Source organism: Neovison vison, chromosome 2 (assembly GCF_020171115.1).
Source record: "Neovison vison isolate M4711 chromosome 2, ASM_NN_V1, whole genome shotgun sequence".
NCBI classification, from domain to species: domain Eukaryota; kingdom Metazoa; phylum Chordata; class Mammalia; order Carnivora; family Mustelidae; genus Neogale; species Neogale vison.
The window spans coordinates 206,387,425-206,408,839 of record NC_058092.1 but is presented as its reverse complement, the minus strand read 5'-3'; the positions used below and the strand labels follow the sequence as shown (position 1 = coordinate 206,408,839).

General features: G+C 35.2%; 1 protein-coding gene across 2 annotated transcripts in view; it reads right to left on the bottom strand.

Annotated features, from left to right (window-relative positions):
- Positions 1–21,415, bottom strand: part of EXOC6 (exocyst complex component 6) — a 231,158-nt gene that overhangs the window by 176,002 nt on the left and 33,741 nt on the right. For both annotated transcript variants that reach the window (XM_044240115.1, XM_044240114.1), the window contains exons 2-5: positions 18,585–18,756; positions 17,267–17,314; positions 17,094–17,184; positions 14,306–14,351 (exon numbers count right to left, since the gene is read on the bottom strand). In XM_044240115.1, coding sequence (XP_044096050.1) covers positions 14,306–14,351; positions 17,094–17,184; positions 17,267–17,314; positions 18,585–18,756 — 357 coding nt within the window. The remainder of the gene's footprint in view (positions 1–14,305; positions 14,352–17,093; positions 17,185–17,266; positions 17,315–18,584; positions 18,757–21,415) is intronic.

Genomic DNA, 21,415 nt, shown 5'->3' with positions numbered 1-21,415 from the left:
CAGGCGTCCCAGAAATACACTTTAAATATAAAGAGTAGGGTTAAAAGGAAAAGGATGTCAAAGGTAGACCCTGAAACATCTAGTATAAGCATGCTGGAATAACTAATGACTACATCAATACCAGGCAAAGTTGAATTCAGGACACAGAATATTACCAAAGATACAGAAAGACATTTCATATGACACAAAGTTAGTAAGGACATAAAATAATCATAAATATGAATGCTTCTAGTAACAGAGCTTTGAAATATATAAAAGAAAATTTAAAGAACAGGAAAGTAGATAAGCCATATCTGTTAAGATAAATACTTAACAGCTCTCTCTTAACCCTAGTATAATGGGCCAAAAAAACCACGAAGGAAAAAGAATATCTGAACTGCTCTAACACTAACGTGACCTAACAGGTATTTCTAGAACACTAAAGCCACCACTGCAAAATACACAGTCTCTTCAAGTACACATGAAATAGTCACCAAGATAGATGATGTGCTGGGTCACTAAACAATTCTCAATAAATGTCAAAGGTTTGAAATCATACAAAGTATGTTCACTCACCCAAGAGTATCAAACTAGAAATTAATAATAAAGATCATAATACATAATACATCCTAAAAGTCCCCCAAATATTTAAAATTAAATACACTAAACCAAAAGTTTAAAAAAAGGAAAATAAGGAGAGCCCGGGTAGCTCAGTTAGTTAAGCATCTGACTCTTGATTTTGACTCAGGTCATGATCTCAGGGAAAGGGATTGAGGCCCACATCAGGCTCTGAGCTCAGTGCAGAGTCTGCTTGTCCCTCTCTCTGCTCCTCTCCCCATTCTTGCACTCTTTCTTTCTCTCAAATAAAGAAATAAAATCTTTTGAAAAAAAAATATATTTTTTTTGTTTTTGTTTTTAAGAAAATACTATAAACTAAAAGATGATAAAAACATTTCAAAACTGCACTTAAAGTAGTTCTCAGAGGAAAACATATAACTTTAAATGTTTGTAATAAAGAAGAAAGGCATATGGCTGGCTCAGTTGGAACAGCATGTGACTGCTGGTCTCGGGGTTATAAATTCAAGCCCCATGTTGGGGGTAGGGATTACTTAAATAAATTAATAAATTTTTTAAAAGCTTAAAAAATATGTATTATTTTTGTCATTTTAGATTCAATCATGATATATGTAGTATTTGAGTACATCTTAAACTTTTAAAAACATACTGATTTTCCTATACTAGAGAAAATGTTCCCATAGAAGTTGAGTTTCATTACAGCATTTGTTTGTGTTTGTTCTTTACATTGATACACTGATGTCTGGGAAATTACAGTCATTTTGGGGTGAAATTATAGTCATTTTATTTTTTTATAGATTTTATTTATTTATTTGACAGACAGAGATCACAAGTAGGCAGAGAAGCAGGCAGAGAAAGAAGAAGAGAAGCAGGCTCCCTGCTGAGCAGAGAGCCCCAGATGCAGGGCTTGATCCCAGGACCCTGGGATCATGATCTGAGCTGAAGGCAGAGGCTTTAACCCACTGAGCCACCCAGGTGCCCCGAAATTATAGTCATTTCAGATTAAAATCACTTATTTTACAGCATATTTACTTTTCAAATCATTACAATAAATGATTAAAAATTTAAAAAGAGAGGCATAAAATCACTGTCCTAAATTTCCACTTTATGAAAACAGAAAAGAACAAATTAAACTACATGTGTAACAATGGAAATAATAAAAATAAAAATAGAAATCAAAGAATAAACAAACTCAAATATTAGATCGTTGAAAATATCCATAAAATTGTAAGCCTCCTATCATATAACTCAAGGGAATAAAAGCACAAATTACTAATATTGGGAGTGACAAAGAAGAACATTACTACAGATCCTACAGACATTAAAAGGATGACAGGACAATATTTAAATAAGTTTATGTCAAAAAATTCAACAACTCAGATAAAGTGGTGAAAGTCATTGACAAAACATGGGGCGCCTGGGTGGCTCAGTGGGTTAAGCTGCTGCCTTTGGCTCGGGTCATGATCTCAGGGTCCTGGGATCGAGTCCCGCATCGGGCTCTCTGCCAGCGGGGAGCCTGCTTCCCTCTCTCTCTCTCTGCCTGCCTCTCCATCTACTTGTGATTTCTCTCTGTCAAATAAATAAAATCTTTAAAAAAAAAAAAAAAGTCCTTGACAAAACATAAGATATGAAAACTGACTCAAGAAGAAATAAAGTCTTAATAGCTCAATATCTGTTAAAGTAATGAGATTCATATCAAAATTTTGCCAGCTAGCCTTGCTAAGAATACAGCACTCTGGGCTTATTTCAAACTGGTTACTTTTTTCTTTCTCTGTTAGTATTTTGCTATGATCCTTACTCTGAAAATCTGGTAGGACTCCTGAAGCTAAAATTCATGAAAGAGTGGTGGACTTCCTGGACCCCTAGAAATATTTTATTTCTGCAGCCAGTACACTCAATCACCTTTAAGTGTTCCAACCAAGGTCTAGCAGTGGCTTCTGCTCTCAGTAAACTGTGATAGTCTCTATTTGCCCATCTCTCTAATTCCGGGGGCAGCAGACTGCCCTATGACCTCGTTTCTCCAATGGATCTAAAAAAAAGGTTTTTTAGGGACACCTGGGTTACTCTCAGTCGGTTAAGCATCTGCCTGCGGCTCAGGTCATGATCCCAGGTCCTGGCATCAAGTCCCACATCAGGCTCCTTTCTCAGTCCCTCTGCCTGCTGCTCCATCTGCTGTGCTCTCTCTTTCTCTCTGACAAATGGAATCTTTTTTTAAAAAAGTTTTTTTATTTTGATTAGTTCTCTTCTTATTGTAAAGACAGGAGTGATCTCTTCCTTCAAAGCTCTTTACATGTGAGTCCAGAAACCGTAAGTTCCTAATTTTTATTTTTTTCCTTTTAATTAATTTATAAAAGCTCTTTATATATTGTGGTTATGAGTCCTGTCCAAAAAAAAAAAAAAAAATCTTGCAAATGCTTTCTCCTAGTCTATGGCTTGCCTATCAATTTTCTTTAAAGGATTTTTTTTTTAAGATTTTATTTATTTATATGGCAGACAGAGATCACAAGCAGGCAGAGAGGCAGGCAGACAGAGAGGAGGAAACAGGCTCCCTACTAAGCAGAGAGCCCGATGCGGGGCTCAATCCCAGGACCCTGGGATCATGACCTGGGCTGAATGCAGAGGCTTTAACCCACTGGGCCACCCAGGTACCCCATCTTTAAGGTGTATTTTGATGAACAAAATTTTTTATTTGAAGTCCAATTTCCAATTCTGTATAGTAGCTTTTTGTGATCCTTCTAAAAACATCTTTGCTTACCCCAGGTAATGTGAAAATATCTTTCTACATTTTCTTATGGAAGTTGTATGATTCTGGGTGGAGAACACATACAAGACCCAACAACATATTTATTGTATAAAAGGAAAACTTTAAACATAATAACACAGAGATAATAAAAGTTAAGGGATGGACATACTATGATAACACTAATCAAAAGAAAGCTGGAGTAGCTATATTAATTTCAGATAAAGCAGACTTCAGAGCAAGGAAAGTTATGAGAGATAAAGAAAAGCATTATATAATGATAAAACTATTTATCTCTAAAAAGATATAACAATCCTTAAAGTGTATATGACTAATAACAGAGTGTCAAAATATGTGAGGCAAAAATTGATACAAAAGCAAGGAAAACAGACAAATTCACTAACATAGTTGAAGACTTAAAACTCCTCTAACAGGGGCGCCTGGGTGACACTGTGGGTTAAGCCTCTGCCTTCGGCCCAAGTCATGACATCAGGTCCTGGGATTGAGCCCCCCGCATTGGGCTCTCTGCTCGACAGGGAGCTTGCTTCCTCCTCTCTCTCTGCCTGCCTCTCTGCCTACTTGTGATCTCTGTCAAATAAATAAAATCTTATTTTGTTTGTTTTTTTTTTTTATTTTTAAAGATTTTTATTTATTTATTTATTTATTTGATAGACAGAGATCACAAGTAGGCAGAGAGGCAGGCAGAGAGAGAGAGAGGAGGAAGCAGGCTCCATGCTGAGCAGAAAGCCCGATGTGGGGCTCGATCCCAGGACCCTGGGATCATGACCTGAGCCGAAGGCAGAGGCTTAACCCACTGAGCCACCCAGGTGCCCCATAAATAAATAAAATCTTAAAAAAAAAAAAAAAATACTGTTGAACTGAAGAGCACCATCAATCAACTGGATTTAACTGACATTTAGAGAATAGTTCATCCAACAACAGAATATGTATTCTTTTCAAGCTCACATAGAACATTCACCAATATAGACCATATTCTGAGCTATAAAACACATCTTAACAAATTTAAAAGAATAAAAATACAAAACTAATATCAAACTTAATGGTGAAAAACACAACGTTGTTCCCCATGAGATCAAAAACAGGCATGGATGTTCCTCCTCATCCAATTTAACCATCATACTGATATTCATTGCTAACCCAGTAAGAAAAGAAAAAGAAATAAAAGGTAATCATCCTGGGAAGAAAGAAAGAAAAGGCTTGTCTGCAGATGACATGATTGTCTACGCAGAAAATCTCAAAGAATCTACAAAAAAATTCCCAGAATAGTAACTGATTATATCAAGGTTGAAAAGTACCAGGTTAACATACCGAAGTCAATTGCCCTTCGGTAAACGATCAAGGAACAACTGGGATTTGAAACTGAAGACACAATTACACTTACTTTAGCACCAATCAATGAATTATGTATAAATCTAACCACATACATACAAGATCTATATGAAGAAAACCAGAAAACTGATGAAAGCAATCAAGGAAAATCTAAATAAATGCAGAGATATTCCATGTTCATGAATGGTTTCACAAAAATTAACTCATAATAGATCACAGACATAAATGTAAAACACAAAACTCTAGAAATTTACATTGGAGAAAATCTAAATGACCCTGGGTTTGGCAATGAGTTTTCAGAAACACCACCAAAACATGATCTATGGAAAAAAACTAGTAAGCTGGACTTCATTAAAATTAATAATCTTCTGTTCTAAAAAGATACTGATAAGAGAATGAAAAGACTAGCCACAGAATGGAAGAAGATATTTTCAAAACATATATCTGATAAATAACTAATATATAAACTATACAAAAAATACTTAAAAGTCAGCAGTAAGAACACCACCAACCAAATTTAAAAGCATACAAAAGATCTGAAGAGATAACTCACCAAAGAAGATATACAGATAGCAAATAAGCATATGAAAAAATGCTCAACATCACACGCCAATAGGGAACTACAAATTAAAATGAGATATTACCTACATCTATTAGAATGGCTAAAATCCAAAATGCTGACAATACCAAATCCTGGTGAGGGTGTGGAGCAACAGAACTTTCATTCATTATTATTGCTGACAGTACAAAATAGTAAAGCCACTTTGAAAGAGAATTTGCCTGCTTCTTATAAAGCTAAACATAGTCCCTCCAGGGACACCTGGGTGGCTCAGTTGGTTAAGGGTCTGCCTTCACCTCGGGTCATGATCCCTGGGTTCTGGGATCAAGTCCTGCATTGGGCTCCTTGTTCATTAGGGAGCCTGCATCTTCCTCTGCCTTCCACTCCCCCTGCTTGTGCTATTCTCTCTGATAAATAAATAAATAAAATCTTTTTTAAAAAAGCTAAATATAGTCTTTCTGTATAATCTAGCAACTGTATCACTAGGTACTTATCTAAATGAATTAAAAGGTTATTCCACACAAAAACCTGCACACAAATGTTTATAGCTGCATTACTCATAACTGCCAGAAGTCAGACCAACCAAGATGTCCTTCAACAGGTGAATGGATAAATAAACTGTGGTACAACCATATAATGCAATATTATTTATCCATAAAAAGAAATGACCTATCAAGCCACAAAAAGACATGGAGGAACCTTAATTGCATATTGTTAAGTGAACAAAGCTAGTCTGAGTATGACATATACTGTATGATCCCAACTATAGAACATTCTGAAAAAGGCAGAATTATAGAAACAGTAAAAAGGTCATAGACTGGAAGTGGTTATGGGGAGGAATGAAGGATGAGATGAAGAAACGAAGGGATGAAGAAAGAGATGAAGCACGAGAGATTTTTCAGAAAGCTATACTGTATGATGCCGTCATGGTAGATATGACATTATGCATTTGTCAAAACCCTCTATACAGTATAATACAAAAGAGTGACCCCTATTGTAAACTCTGGAGTTAACAACAAGTCAGTATTGATTCATGAATTGTAAGAAATGTACTACATTCATGCAAGAAACTGTGTTGAGAGGAAGGTATATGGGAACTCTGCACTTTCTGCTCAACGTGTCTCTAAATCTAAAATTATTGAGCAGTCATTTTATAAAAGAAAATGCACAAATGACAAAATAGCAAATGAAAAGGCAGTCAACGTCAGTTTGAAATGCAAATTGGAACAACCATTTTATATGTACCAAAATGGTTCAACTAGAGCAGACAGACAATATAGTATGTTGGCAAGGATGTGCAATATCTAAAATTCTCATAGCCAATGAGAGTATAAAATGGTATAACCATTTTGGGAAACTATTTAATGGCTCCTTATAAAAGATAGCCTACATTTACAATATAACCCAGCAAGTCTACTCCTATACATATATTAAAGAGTTACATAAACATCTGCCTACAGAAAGGCTTGTCCACTAATTTTATGACAGCCCTATTCATTATACGCCCAAACTGAAAACAATCCAAATACCCACCAACTGGTAAACAGATAAAAAACTTCTTAGAACTTAATACTACACAGCAATGAAAAGAAACAAATAATTGGTATTTGCAATAACATAGATGAATCTTAAAACATTTGAAGTGAGAGATACAAGACAAGAAAAATAAATACAGTCTATTATTCCATTTACATCAATTCTGAGAACATGTGATAGAAATCAGAATATAGTTATCTGTGGAGGGAAAGAAGAATGGATTGAGAAGGGGCATAAAAGGGTGATGGAAATGTTCTCCATCTTGTTTGGGTAGTAATGACCAGAAGAGAATGGATGAGGAAAGCTTTTGGGATACAAATAATGTTCAAATCTTGATCTTGGTGGTTATAAAAGTGTATTCCCTTTTTAAAAATTCATGGAGCTACAGACTTATGATTTGTGTATTTGGGTCTAAAAAGTTGCTAAGCAAATAACTTAAAAATAAAAAACTGTACCACAGAGTAAATATTTTGCAGCACATTTCATAGAAAAGGACTCAATCCAAGAATAAGCAAAGATTTTAAGCCTGTTTCAGACTTGCTGAACTTGAGATAGTAGTGGAATATCCATGTGAAAAGATTCAACATGAATCAGAGATGTCAAAACCAAGCTTGAGATTTGAGATTCCGATTTGGGAGTCAGCAGAATATAAATCCAGATATTTTAACAAATATGAAGTGATATCAACTAACAAAAAACACTTTTTTTTTTTTTTTTTTACATTTTACAAGTCAAACCAAACATAGTTGTGGGCAAGTTTGACTCTGCAGGTTGCTAATTTGCAACCTCTAATGATAACCAGGAATAACATCTGCTCATGCCCTCTATTTTATTATCCCATATGAATATTTAGCTGAACAAAAATATGGCAGAGCACCAAAGTGGGGTCCTAAACATTTAGTGTGATGGCAGCCTGAATACATGCTTTTTAATCTTGACTCCTTGAAACAATAAAATAACAGGAGATTTTTCTTTAAAGGTTTAAGTCTACACAGTGAAGAGAAAAGGAGAAGAGAGAATGGTAAAATTTTAGAATGTTGAAAGCTGACCAGACATGTGGGTTAAAAAAAAACAAAAAAACCTCATCACATCTGAGAAAACTGAATTCTAAGCCAATAGTTGAGAAGCCAAAAATAAACTTATTTATTTTCTAGAATATCCAAAATGTCAAGAATTGATAGTAATCCCACTACTTACAGAACGGGGAGTGAATAAAGGGCTAAAGTAAGAAATATTGGTTGATAATCTATTTAAGCAGCAAACTCCACTCCAGTCATCTGAGCAACAATCATTCCCCATTTTGGCAAAATACTAAAGATACTACAACAGATAATCTCTGAATAGAGTGAGGAGACCACCCAAGGTTGAAGGCAATATTACTGATCAGAAAACAAAAGGATTAGTAGAGCTAAATATACTAAATGCTCTCTTCCCCAACTCAGATCCCAGAATGCTGGCAGTCAGATCTTTACCTTCCAGACAGGACAGAGGAAAAGTCTCCTCTAGGGAATCTGAGGCAGCCCCAGAAGAAATAACTCCAGATATTAACACTAAAGGCTCACCAACTGAACAGCCCAGCTAGATAACCTCACAGTGAAATTTACAATCAACAAGTTCTACCCACATACCTAGAGCTTCCAATCAGTGCCTTATGTCCACTACACTTAAATTTGAGTCAACCAAGGAATCACCTGACATCTGAGAAACACCCCTACCAACAAAATCAGCGATTAAAACAAAAACAAAACAAAAACAAAAAACAAAAAAACTGAGGGGAAAAAAACTTAGTGGAAACAAACTATATGCAAGGAGATATGTAAATACATACATCTAAAAATCTCGCAGAAGTTAAGACAAAATACTGTTAACAGTAAATCAAGAACAGCTTACCTTAAAAAAAAAAAAAAGAAGGAAAAGAAATATTTGGTGATCAAAAATTTCTTAGAAATTAAAAATTGGAGAGCAGAAAGGAAATAAAATCAGCATTACTTTTTGGAAAATAAAAATAAAGAAATATCCGGGGCGCCTGGGTGGCTCAGTGGGTTAAGCCACTGCCTTCGGCTCAGGTCATGATCTCAGGATCCTGGGATCGAGTCCCGCATCGGGCTCTCTGCTCAGCGGGGAGCCTGCTTCCCTCTCTCTCTCTCTGCCTGCCTCTCCATCTACTTGTGATTTCTCTCTGTCAAATAAATAAATAAAATCTATTAAAAATAAATAAATAAATAAATAAAATAAATAAAAAATAAAGAAATATCCTAGAAGCAGAGCAAGAAGTCAAAGAAATAAAAAAATGTTTAAAAAGAAAAGAAAATCAGAGGGCCAATCTAGAAGGTTAAACATCATTATCTGTCCTGGAATTAAGAAAACAGAAATAAATAATTCAAGAAAATTTCCTAGCTCTTAAAGACATTGATCAGATCAAAGAACAGTTTCCAGATTAAATTCCAGACAGGTTCACCAAGTACCCAGTACAATGGAAGTAAACAGGCCCATATCAAAGCACACCATCAGGAAACTACAGACCACACAAGGGAAGATTCTAAAAGAGAAAAAAGGTAGGTCACAAATTAAGAGAAATCAGAATGGCTTCAAACTTCTCAGTTGCAACCCTAGACAACTAGAGAGCTTAAGAGAGGTATGTGTCTGGGGCAGGAGTTATTAAAAAGCCCACCTAGCAAGCAGGTCTGTTTCTAAATACAATTACTAAAAGGAACTAGGGTACCTTGGAAAATGGCTATTTCTAGGTCTAGGACAAGAAAAGTACACTGTGAGTGTGGAACTAATGTTGCGTGTTAACTAAGAAAGCACTCAGAGATAAATGAAGACACAGAAATTGGCTTGAGGGAATTCCCCTAGCCAAATGTGGTACAATTTGAGCACCAAAAAGAATAATGAAAACAACATTGTATTTGTTATTATGTATTATACATTTTATATTATTATAACTCACTTAAAGAAAAAATCCATTGGGCGCCTGGGTGGCTCAGTGGGTTAAGCCGCTGCCTTCAGCTCAGGTCATGATCTCAGGGTCCTGGGATCAAGTCCCGCATCGGGCTCTCTGCTCAGCGGGAAGCCTGCTTCCTCCTCTCTCTCTCTGCCTGCCTCTCTGCCTACTTGTAATCTCTCTCTGTCAAATAAATAAATAAAATCTTTAAAAAAATAAAAGAAAAAATCCATTGAGTCTATAGTGATAATCAGAAAAGGAAGATAAAAAGAAAAGGGAAATAAAAAGGAAGAGCTTTTAAAAAAAAACTCTTCTTTATATTAATAAAGACATCTAATAAATGTCAAAGGAATGACAGAATTATAAACATCACCATTTTGTAACCCCAATATAATAACCGATTAAAGCAACAGGGGCACCTGGCTGGCTCAGTCAGAGAAGCATGTGACTCTAGATATTGGGGTTATGAGATCGAGCCCCACATTGGGTATGGAGATTACTTAAAAAGAAATGTAAAGGGACGCCTGGGTGGCTCAGTTGGTTGGACGACTGCCTTCGGCTCAGGGCGTGATCCTGGAGTCCCGGGATCGAGTCCCACATCAGGCTCCCAGCTCCATGGGGAGTCTGCTTCGCTCTCTGACCTTCTCCTCGCTCATGCTCTCTCTCACTGTCTCTCTCTCTCTCAAATAAATAAATAAAATCTTTAAAAAAAAAAAAAAAAAGAAAGAAATGTAAAATCTAAAGCAAGAATCCTAAAACCAATGAGAGAAAAGTTGTTAAGGAAATAGGACTCAAAATAATCACCCCACAGATTACTTCGTAATTGCTAAGAGGAAAAGATACTTCTTTGATTTAGACAGCCTCTTAACCAAATGGTCAAATTTAGCTTAACCTAGAGACAATTTAACAGTATATGCCTTCTGATTTTATACACTGAGGGGTACACAATATCACTTATGTAATACTCATACCAAAAACAGTTTATCTGAATCTAATCATGAGAAAATAATTAAATAAATCCAAACTGTCCTCATCGACAAGACAGCTGACCTGGACCCTTTCATGAAAACCAAAGCAGGAAGACTGTGCTAGATTAAAGGGACAAAAAAGTACATATTTACCAATGTTTCAAGAAGGAAATGAAGATATCTGGGGGGTAAGTGGGGAAATCTGAATATAAAGAATAGATTATGTTATTGGAAAAAATATATTATAGTCCAAACTGGAAAATAGTGAAGAAATATTAAAAGTTAGTTATTTAGGAGGAGGAGTAAGATGGCAGAGGAGTAGGAATCCTAAATTCTGTCTGGTCCCAGGAATTCAGTTAGATAGTTAGCAAACCATTCTGAACAAACCTCAATATCCTAAAAGCCTTCTGTGAAAAACCCACAGCAAATATCATTCTCAATGGGGAAAAACTGAGAGCTTTTCCCCTAAGGTCAGGAACATGGCAGGGATGTCCACTATCACCACTGCTATTCAACATAGTACTGGAAGTCCTAGCAATCAGACAACAAAAAGAAATAAAAGGCATCCAAATCTGCAAAGAAGTGAAGCTCTCACTCTTTGCAGATGATATGACACTTTATGTTGAAAACCCAAAAGACTCCACCCCAAAACTGCTAGAACTCATACAGGAATCCAGTAAAGTGTCAGGATATAAAATCAATGCACAGAAATAGTTACATTTCTATATACCAACAACAAGACAGAAGAAAGAGAAACTAAGGAGCAGATACCATTTACAATTGCACCCAAAACCGTAAGATATCTAGGAATAAATCTAACCAAAGAGACAAAGAATCTATATTCAGAAAACTACAGAATACTCATGAAAGAAATTGAAGAAGACAGAAAGAAATGGAAAAAATTTTATGTTCATGGATTGGAAGAACAAATATTGTGAAAACGTCTATGCTGCCTAGAGCAATCTACATATTTAATGCAAGCCATATCAAAATACCATCAACTTTTTTCAAAGAATTGGAACAAATAATCCTAAAATTTGTGTGGAAACACCCAAAATAGCCAGAGGAATGTTGAAAAAGAAAACCAAAGCTGGTGGTATCACAATTCCAGACTTCAAGCTCTATTACAAAGCTGTAATCATCAAGACAGTAAGATACTAGCAAAAAACACACACATAGATCAATGGAACAAAACAGCCCAGAAATAGACTCTCAACTCTATGGTCAACTAATCTTCAACAAAGCAGGAAAGAATATCCAATGAAAAAAAGGCAGTCCCTTCAACAAATGGTGTTGGGAAAACTGGACAGCCACATGCATAAGAATAAATGGACCATTTCCTTACACCATACACAAAAAGAGGCTCAAGATGGATGGAAGACCTAAATGTGAGACAGGATTCCATCAAAATCCTTGAGGAGAACATAGGCAGCAATCTCTTCAACCTCAGCCACAGCAACTTCTTCCCAGAAACAGCGCCAAAGGCAAGGGAAGCAAGGGCAAAAATGAACTATTGGGACTTCATCAGATCAAAGCTTTTACACAGCAAAGGAAACAGTCAACAAAATCAAAAGACAACTGAGAGAATGGGAGAAGATATATGCAAATGACATATCAGATAAAGAGCTGGTCTCCAAAATCTATAAAAACTTATCAAATTCAATACCCAAAGAACAAATAATCCAATCAAGAAATGGGCAGGAGACATGAACAGACATTTCTGCAAAAACATCCAAATGGCCAACAGACATATGAAAAAGTGCTCAGCATTACCTGGCATCAGGGAAATACAAATCAAAACCTCAATGAGATACCACCTCACACCAGTTAGAATGGCTAAAATTAACAAGTCTGGAAACAGATGCTGTCAAGGATGCTGAGAAAGGGGAACCCTCTTACATTGTTGGTGGAAATACAAGCTGGTGTAGTCACTCTGGAAAACAGTATGCAGCTTCCTCAAAAAGTTGAAAATAGAGCTACCCTATGACCCAGAAATTGCACTACTGGGTACTTACCCTAAAGATACAAATATAGTGATCCAAAGGGGCACGTGCACCGAAATGTTTATAGCAGCAACGTCCACAATAGCCAAACTACGGAAAGAGCCTAGATGTCCATCAACAGATGAATGGACAAAGAAGATGTGGGGTGTGTGTGTGTGTGTGTATGATAGAATACTATGCAGCCATCAAAAAACTGAAATCTTGCCATTTGCAATGAGGTGGATGGAACCAGACAGTACTATGCTGAGCGAAATAAGTCAATCAGAGAAAGACAATTATCATACAATCTCACTGATACGAGGAATTTGAGAAGACAGAGGACCAACAGGGAAGGAAGGGAAAAATGAAACAATAGGAAACCAGAAGGGAGACAAACCGTAAGAGACTCTTAATCTCAGAAAACAAACTGAGGGTTGCTTGAGTGGAGGGGGGTGGGAAGGTTGGGAGGCTAGGTGATGGACACTGGGGACGGTATGTGCTATGGTGAACCCTGTGAATTGTGTAAGACTGATGAATCACAGACCTGTACCCCTGAAACATAATACATTACATGTTAATTTAAAAAAATAGAGTTCAACTATAACAACAACAAAAAAAAGTTAGTTATTTAAAGGCATAAATGGGGGCGCCTGGGTGGCTCAGTGGGTTAAGCTTCTGCCTTTGGCTCAGGTCATGATCTCGGGGTCCTGGGATCGAGCCCCACATGGGGCTCTCTGCTCAGCAGGGAACCTGCTTCCCTCCCTCTCTCTGCCTGCCTCACTGTCTATTGTGATTTCTCTCTGTCAAATAAATAAATAAAATCTTAAAAAAAGAAAATAAAGACATAAATGTAAACACAAAAATTATGCCTTAAAAGAGGTAAAAGCTTTTGCCTTTAGCAAGAAGGAATGGTGAATGGCAAGAAGGAAAGATGATGCCTGTTTTTCTGCAACAAATAAAAAGAACTATATTATCTAGATCTTTAAAATATGAGAATGTACAACTTTGGTAGAAAAAAAAGAATACATACACACACATATGTACATATATATATAAATAAAATACCTTCAGGATAGTTTATGACGTATTAAGGAGGAAAAAAGTAACTACTAATTAGTACGAATTGGTAAAGGCCAATAAAATTCAATGCTTAGCACTACAAAGCAGGACATACACAAATCTTTGAGTATACATTTGTACATAATGTACTATGATAATTAAGCAATTATTAATAAATTAAGACGAAATCATTATTTCCCTATTCCAAATATAGAATATTATCATTTATGTTACTTAAAGATTGTTCATCTTTAAAACATTTTAAACTACCTACACTGCTTTCACTATGGTCCCCCATACACACTTAACATTTCATTATAAGCAATGTTCACATGGAAGCTAATCAGTAGTTTTTCATTCCTGTTCAGTTGTCTATTTGTCCTTCAACAATATCATCAATCTTTGATTTTACTTATAAAGGACAAGGATCCACAAATAAATGGCTACAAATTGCTTTGTTATACTAGATTCTGATGGGCAAATTGCACGAAAAAAGAATAAAGGTAGAAAGCAAAACTTCACATGACTCATTGTAATTTATAGTATATTTATCCATGCTTTCTTTAATAGAAAAATAAAGATTTATTAAAAACAGGAAAGAAACCAACTCACCTTTTTGCACTCATCTGTTCTTTTAGCTTACTGTACATTTCCAGCACTGCATTAAAAAGGAGAACTTATTTTAGCTTTCAAAATGAGAAAAAAAATTAGATGAAAAAATTAAAGCAGGAAAGAGCCTATTATAAACTCATTAATAGTCTCTATACTTTATACATTAATTTTCTCTATACTTTAATCCAGGCCTATATTTTCTTAAATATTTTTATATTTTCAAATAAAATTTTATCAAGTAAATAAAAACATTTTAATGTCTTCATATATTGAACATTACTTTATATAAATGAACACATTATCTGGAATTTGAAATACTTTCATATGCTGATACCTATAACTGAAATAGTAAACTATTAACAATTATCATATTCAGAAACTTATTATTATCTCTTCCCTGTAGTGCAATTGGAAGTTTGGACTTCAGTTAATCAAGAGACAAAGTTGAGTAAATGAGATTGATTAATTTTGATTCAATATATCAAATAAAATACACATAACAAAAATATACCAAATACAACTGTGTTATAGATCACTAAGCAAAATTTTATACCAAACTGACAAAGAAAAAAAAATTCAAGTTTACAGAGATTAAATTATAATAAAATCATAAATTTTCAAGCAACTTTGTTTTATCATTTCTATTATAGACTCAGAAACGCAATTATTTAATAAAATTGTTATAAGCTTCAGCAAGATGACACACTGCCACCAAAAAAGTTTTAATGCAACTATGCAGATTACCATTTATCCTTAGTAGAATTTCAAAGCACAAAGTGAGTAAATTATCATTGGCTCATCAAGCCAGCTCACATTTTCACAGACTGGACAGACAAAACTTTTTTCTAGATTTTCTATTTTGGCTACTTACAAAGGGTCTTCAAGTGTACAGAAGATATTTAGTTCACTTGTCTGAAAACCATAAAGCTACAATGGTGACAACAGTGAACCACCCTAACCCTGTGAACTTTATGGATACCTCTATCACAGCCTCTACATTGTAATGCAGTATTTCTCACATTTTTCCAACCAAAGCATTAGAGTAAACATATAACCTGGGGAAAAACCTAAAACTGCTGCTTAAGTATAAACTTTCTTTGACGTCTCCTGTTTTATCTAAACAATTTATGTAACTTTCATATCTATCTTATTTCCATATAAAAATAATGCTCACCTCATAAATAATCAAGTAAAACTAATATACCAGGAAAATGCACTGATTACACTATGACTTCTTATATCCTCTCACACCCCTGCTAACCCAAGGAGGAGTTAGGCAATTATACAATAATAAATATCTTATATCCTTATTCACATTAGAACATAGGTTCCTTCAGAGCTATGACTGTGTCATTTTCAACTTTATTTTTCCAATATCTACCATAATTGCTGACACAAAAAGAATTCACGAGTGGATAATTAGATAGAAGGCTAGATGGAGGAAATGTGGCTATTAAGAAGACAATGTTTACATGAATTCAGATTGCCTGTCCAGCCTTGAAAGCAAAGACAGTAGCAGTAACAAAAGTCTAACCTCTACTTCCCTTTATTTCTCTATTCCAAAAAGCATGCTCAGGGGAATAAGCTGAATTCAGCTCTTTAGCATTCTACCAGTACCCAATTTTTTAGGCTTATTACCATCAGGGTCAAAGCTATCAAACTTAGACTGTGTTCATGGCTACTTCAGTGAGTGTATCTGATGTTGGCAAAGAGGTGTTATTAAACATTACTATAAGGAAATAGGTTTCTCAACCCCGAAATGGAACATAAGAAGCAGACATTTTATTTAATCAAAGTTAATATGCAAATATCCATGGTCCAGAGATAAAACTGAACAGAATTTCAGTGATTCTTAAAAAAAGGTTATCCTCACAAAGTCAGAAAACAATGTCTTTTAGTTAATAAAACCTGCTGGAAGTTTTAACATACAATTTGTGTCCTTAGCTAAATTTATATTATATAAATATTATAAAAAACATCTCATTCTATTTCGATATGATATATATTCTATTTTGATATGGAGCTTCAGGGTCCTTGCGAAAAAAATAAGTTTAAAAAATGGGACACTAAGACGGATTCAGCTTACTATACGAATAAAAAGATGACATACATCTTGGCTTCCTTTTATTCAAACAGGATACATAAGGGGAAAGAAAATACTAGTGAGTTTCTTAGAATTTATTTGATTTTCCAGTAATATCTGAGCCAAAACAGAAAGATCAAAAACTCAGAAACCAACAAAGTCACTCTTTTAAAACATGGAAGGGTAAAGTTCACAACCAAAAAAGGGAAAAGACCTAGTACTTTAGGGTTTTGTTTTGGTTTTTTTTTTCACTTTATTAGCAAAGCAAGACTGCGAGAAAAGTAAAACTAACCTGCTTAAGTGACAAACAGAAAACAGTGGAAAACTAGAAGTTAAAAAATTGGGCGAATTAGGAAAAGGCAAGGAAACGTAATCAAAAGACACTCCTCCATGGGAAAGTATTCTGAGAAAAAACAAAAAAGCAGTGGGAGGGGGGTGACGGATAAAGGACAAACTAGGCAGAAAGGAAATGGGAGAGGTACAAGTCGTTCTAGGAACCTGATGTGACAGATCATCAAACAAAACTTTATAAGATAAGAAAACCATGAAAATTCAAGAACTAAAGTGGATAAGAAAGATAACCATGAGCTTTGGGGGGCAATCACCAAATAATTTGTAATTCCCATAATTACTAATGACCATATGCTATCATTAAATTATAGTTTTACCAAGCCAAGCATTCCATTATAGACAAGTTTAACTCACCTGGAAGGCATAACTGCAATTTTTCTACTACTGTTGTAATGTTCCTCTGCTGAATTCTACATCGAATAATATCTTCTGTTTGGACTATCACCTTAAAAAGAAGAAATGTTCATATTTTTAAGCAAACTGCATCCACATATTGAGTATGTAAGAAATGTATATCATATTCTCACCTCCTTTCCCGCATCTTGAAATCTTCGGTTGGTATCGGTAACTTGCACCTTAAAAATAATTTTACCTTAATTAGACAAATATGCATAAAACTGCCCTGATATAACTGCTCACCCTTGTAATCAGATCATGCTTCATGAGAAACTTAGAACAAAGAAATGCAAATTCAAATTAACTCTACAGCTTGAACTTGAACTTTTGATTGAAAAGGGCTTTTGTTAACTTCAATTACTTATGACAGTTCTTTTTAACAGATTCTGTGGCAAACTTCTCAAATTTAATCTAGATTTTTGAACTTTACTTGCTTCTCTAAGTCTGTCAAACAATTCAAATCACTGACCCAATTGACCACTGGTCCCTTTTTGATAACTTCAATGAGGTCTATGTGCCATTCATTGTCTGTTCGAAATGGTGATTGCATTTTATGGTAATTAAACATTCATACTTTGCTGAATGCAAACACTGGGTGGTTGATTAACATCAAACACAGAAATTTCAATCCACAGCAACATTTTAATGCTGCAGGTGCAGACAAAGCTCAAACTCAAATTTTCCCACATATTAAGTGACTCATTAGGTCATCATAGTAAGGAAGCACATTCTAGTTTATTAAAAATCTCATTAATTTCTGAACAAAGATGCTCAGTGACCTCATTGATGCTGTATTTGGTCTCTTGTTATCTGAATATCCTTTATATAATGGTTTTCTAATCATAACCTTTAGTGAACCAGGGTCATTTTATCTGTTAAATTCTCCAAATGTAAAAAAAGATAAATAGGCCAATTCTTATAACTAAATACTTTGTATTCTGACTGAACGAATCCAGGTCTGATTTAATAAATGTTTTTGTTGGGTGGCAGAAAATACAGACCAACTTTCTTTAAGAAAATTATGTTTTGTTATTAAACCAAAAAAAGTTTCAGTATTATTAAATAATTTTGAGAACACAATCACTCATAGTAAGTTTTCTTTTTAATTTTTAGAGGATTGCTTTTTATCATTATTATACTAATTGCCATTTTTCAAATTCAAAAACTGCAAATGAGGCCTTCCCTTGTATGAATTTTTTTAGTTCATTTCCCTGCATGGAAAGAAATCCTGTTAAGTCAATGCATTACTTGCTTTACAAAAAAGAGATTACTCCTGTCATTAGCATGACAACTATGTTAATAGAGCATAAAGAGCATTTCCAAATATACACACTAATTCACTTCCTGAAAATAGTATACTTAATAATGATTTATACATATGCACTACAAACTAATACTTGACTAATTTAATGAGGAAAAAAATAAAGAGAATGTTGAAGTATTTCTTACCTTCAGTTTTTCTGCATCAGTCCTTACTTTAAGGAGCTCTGTAATAGCATCTACAAAACCCTGATGATGAAAATTACACATCTTTTCAATTTCCTTGTCATGATTACGGATACAAGCATCTAATTTTTCCATAAACTTCTTGTGTGCATTTGGTTGGTCATCATACACAGACCTGAATGTACACAAAAAAGAAAACTAACATTAACTTCCCAGTTCACCAAAATTTATTCTTTATTAAACCCATTCTTTGCAACAGCTAATAATTTTTTTTATTTTATAATCAGTATGTTAAGGAGACACTCATACATTTCAAGAATTACTTGATTCTGATAGCCAGATTTAAGTCTGTGACTGTGACTTTTAAATACACAATTAAAACTATTCATCATAATATGACATAGTACCAACATTAAATTACAGTTACTTTGGAGCATAAGTTAAATGGTTTAAAGTAAGCAAACCTATAACACATCTAAAAAACACCTAATCTTACATGCAAATTACTTCTCCAGATAAAGGTCTCTTCACTCTAAACTACCCTGCTCCCAAAGTCACTACTCTGAAGCTTATCATGGTCCAAAGAGAAGAAGAAAAAAATGTAACTGGGGCTGATCTATTAAAAAAAAAAAAAAAAAAGATGGCACAGCAGAAGGGAGTGCAATTCTGTAAGTGCAAGCCCTCATGCAGCAGCTTATTATGATAAACCCTTTCTTTAGAAAAGTATCATTTCTATCACTGATACCTCAGGCCAAGTTACATAGCAGGCCATCTTCAAGTAACAGTTGAGGCAATAGAATAATGCAGAGACATCACAATGAATCCCACTTAATATAACTACAGATCAAAACTTCTCTACAAATTAAGTTCTTTGACTGCCAGCTGAATACAAGTTTTAACTTCAAAGCAACAGCTGATAATCTTTTTTTTTAATTTATTTATTTCAGAGACATAGAGAGCACAAATGGAGGGGGAGAGGGAAAGAGAGAATCTCAAGCAGACTCCACACTGAGCATGGAGCCTGATGCAAGCCTCAATCTCATAATCCTGAGATCATGACCTGAGCTGAAATTAAGAGTTGGACGCTTAACTGTGTTACCCCAGCACCCACAAGGGTTGAAAATCTTAAAACTGGATTGAAAGTACTGTCATTAGTAGAAATCATTTGTATGAAAAAATTATTTAATTTCTCATTCAACTTATTACTAAATGAGCCACAAACTCCCTAGATACCTGAAAACTCTCTAGATATCAGGAAATAAAGGTCTGAGGCTCAGAACATGAGTCTTTAATGCACTAGTGCTCAAAAAAGAATCAATGAGTGAATGACTAAAGAATGAAGAACAGGGCACCTGGGTGGCTCAGATTAGAGCCTCTGCCTTCCGCTCAGGTCATGATCCCAGGGTCCTGGGATCGAGGCCCGCATCAGGCTCTCTGCTCAGCTAGGAGCCTGCTTCCTCCTCTCTCTCTCTGCCTGCTTCTCTGCCTACTTGTGATCTCCGTCTGTCAAATAAATAAATAAAATCTTTAAAAAAAAAAAAGAATGAAGAACAAACTCCTGATTTCTGTAATACTTACTCTGTCAGGATATATTCTAAGTTCTTTATATATTAATCTTTTAATCCTCACAACAAGCCTATAAAGTAGGTATTATTATTACCCTTGCTTTACAGATATTACAGATTATGTAACTGCTATAAACTCCACACTAGCAAGGGACAGATGAGATATGAATCGTGGTAGTCTGGCTCCAGGGTTCATATTCTCAAGCCTATATTACAAGCACCACAACGTTCTCTAAATACAGTGTACACATTCCTACTGTCTCTCAGCTCATGCTGTCTCCACATAGAGGGTATCACCCTCCCTGCCAAACACCATTAAGAAAAGGATTAACCTTGCCCTAAGAAAGGTTTGGCCCTTGCCCCCAGCTCCTAGGAAATAAACCTTCAGAATGTCCTACTTGATAGTTGTCTTTGTTTACTTGGAGACCTTTAGAAATGTCAAATAATCTAAGCTAGCAATGTGGTTTACAATGTGATTTACAGTGAGTGGGGGCCTTCAGCTCCAGAGAGTCTACAGACTAAGAGTAAGCAGCTCATGGCAGTCAGCCATGTCTACATGACCAACCCCCTAGAAAAACCCTGGACACCATGGCGTAGGTGAGCTACCCTGGTTGACAATACTCTATGACTGTTGCCACACATCATTGCTGGGAGATATAAGTGCGGTCTACATGACCACTGGCAAAGGACTACTGGAAGACCCCACTTTGAACTTTCCTAGCCCCTGCCTTATATGCCTTTTCCTGATGCTAAATTTAATCTGTAATCTTTTGCTATAACAAACAGCAACTGTGAATATACCAGCTTTCTAAATTCTGAGTCCTCCTAGTAAATTACTGAACTTGATGGTAGTCTTAAGGATCTCCCAAAAATGTGCTCTCCCAATCTGTTGCCCATTGTTTGAGATTTAGTTCAATTCCTATTTCCTCCAACAGAACTTTGTCAATCATTTATTTCCATGACAAGTAATCTCTCCATAAGAAGGACAGGTAAATTTACAGTCCTTTCTACTCACTGTGACATGTAATCACATATTATACTCTGTACTGTAATTTAAACCTTTCAAATATATGTCCTATATTTTGTTTTTCTTATCAACCATAAGCTTCTTGAGGGCAGTCTCCATGTTACAGGTTTTTAATGAGTACCTATTATAAATTAGAGATAGCCATATTGGATAGTAATTATTAAAAATTTGGGCCTTTAAGAGCCGAGCTACAACTAGGATCTGATCTTGGACATCTTCTCTTTTCTACTATACCACTCTCT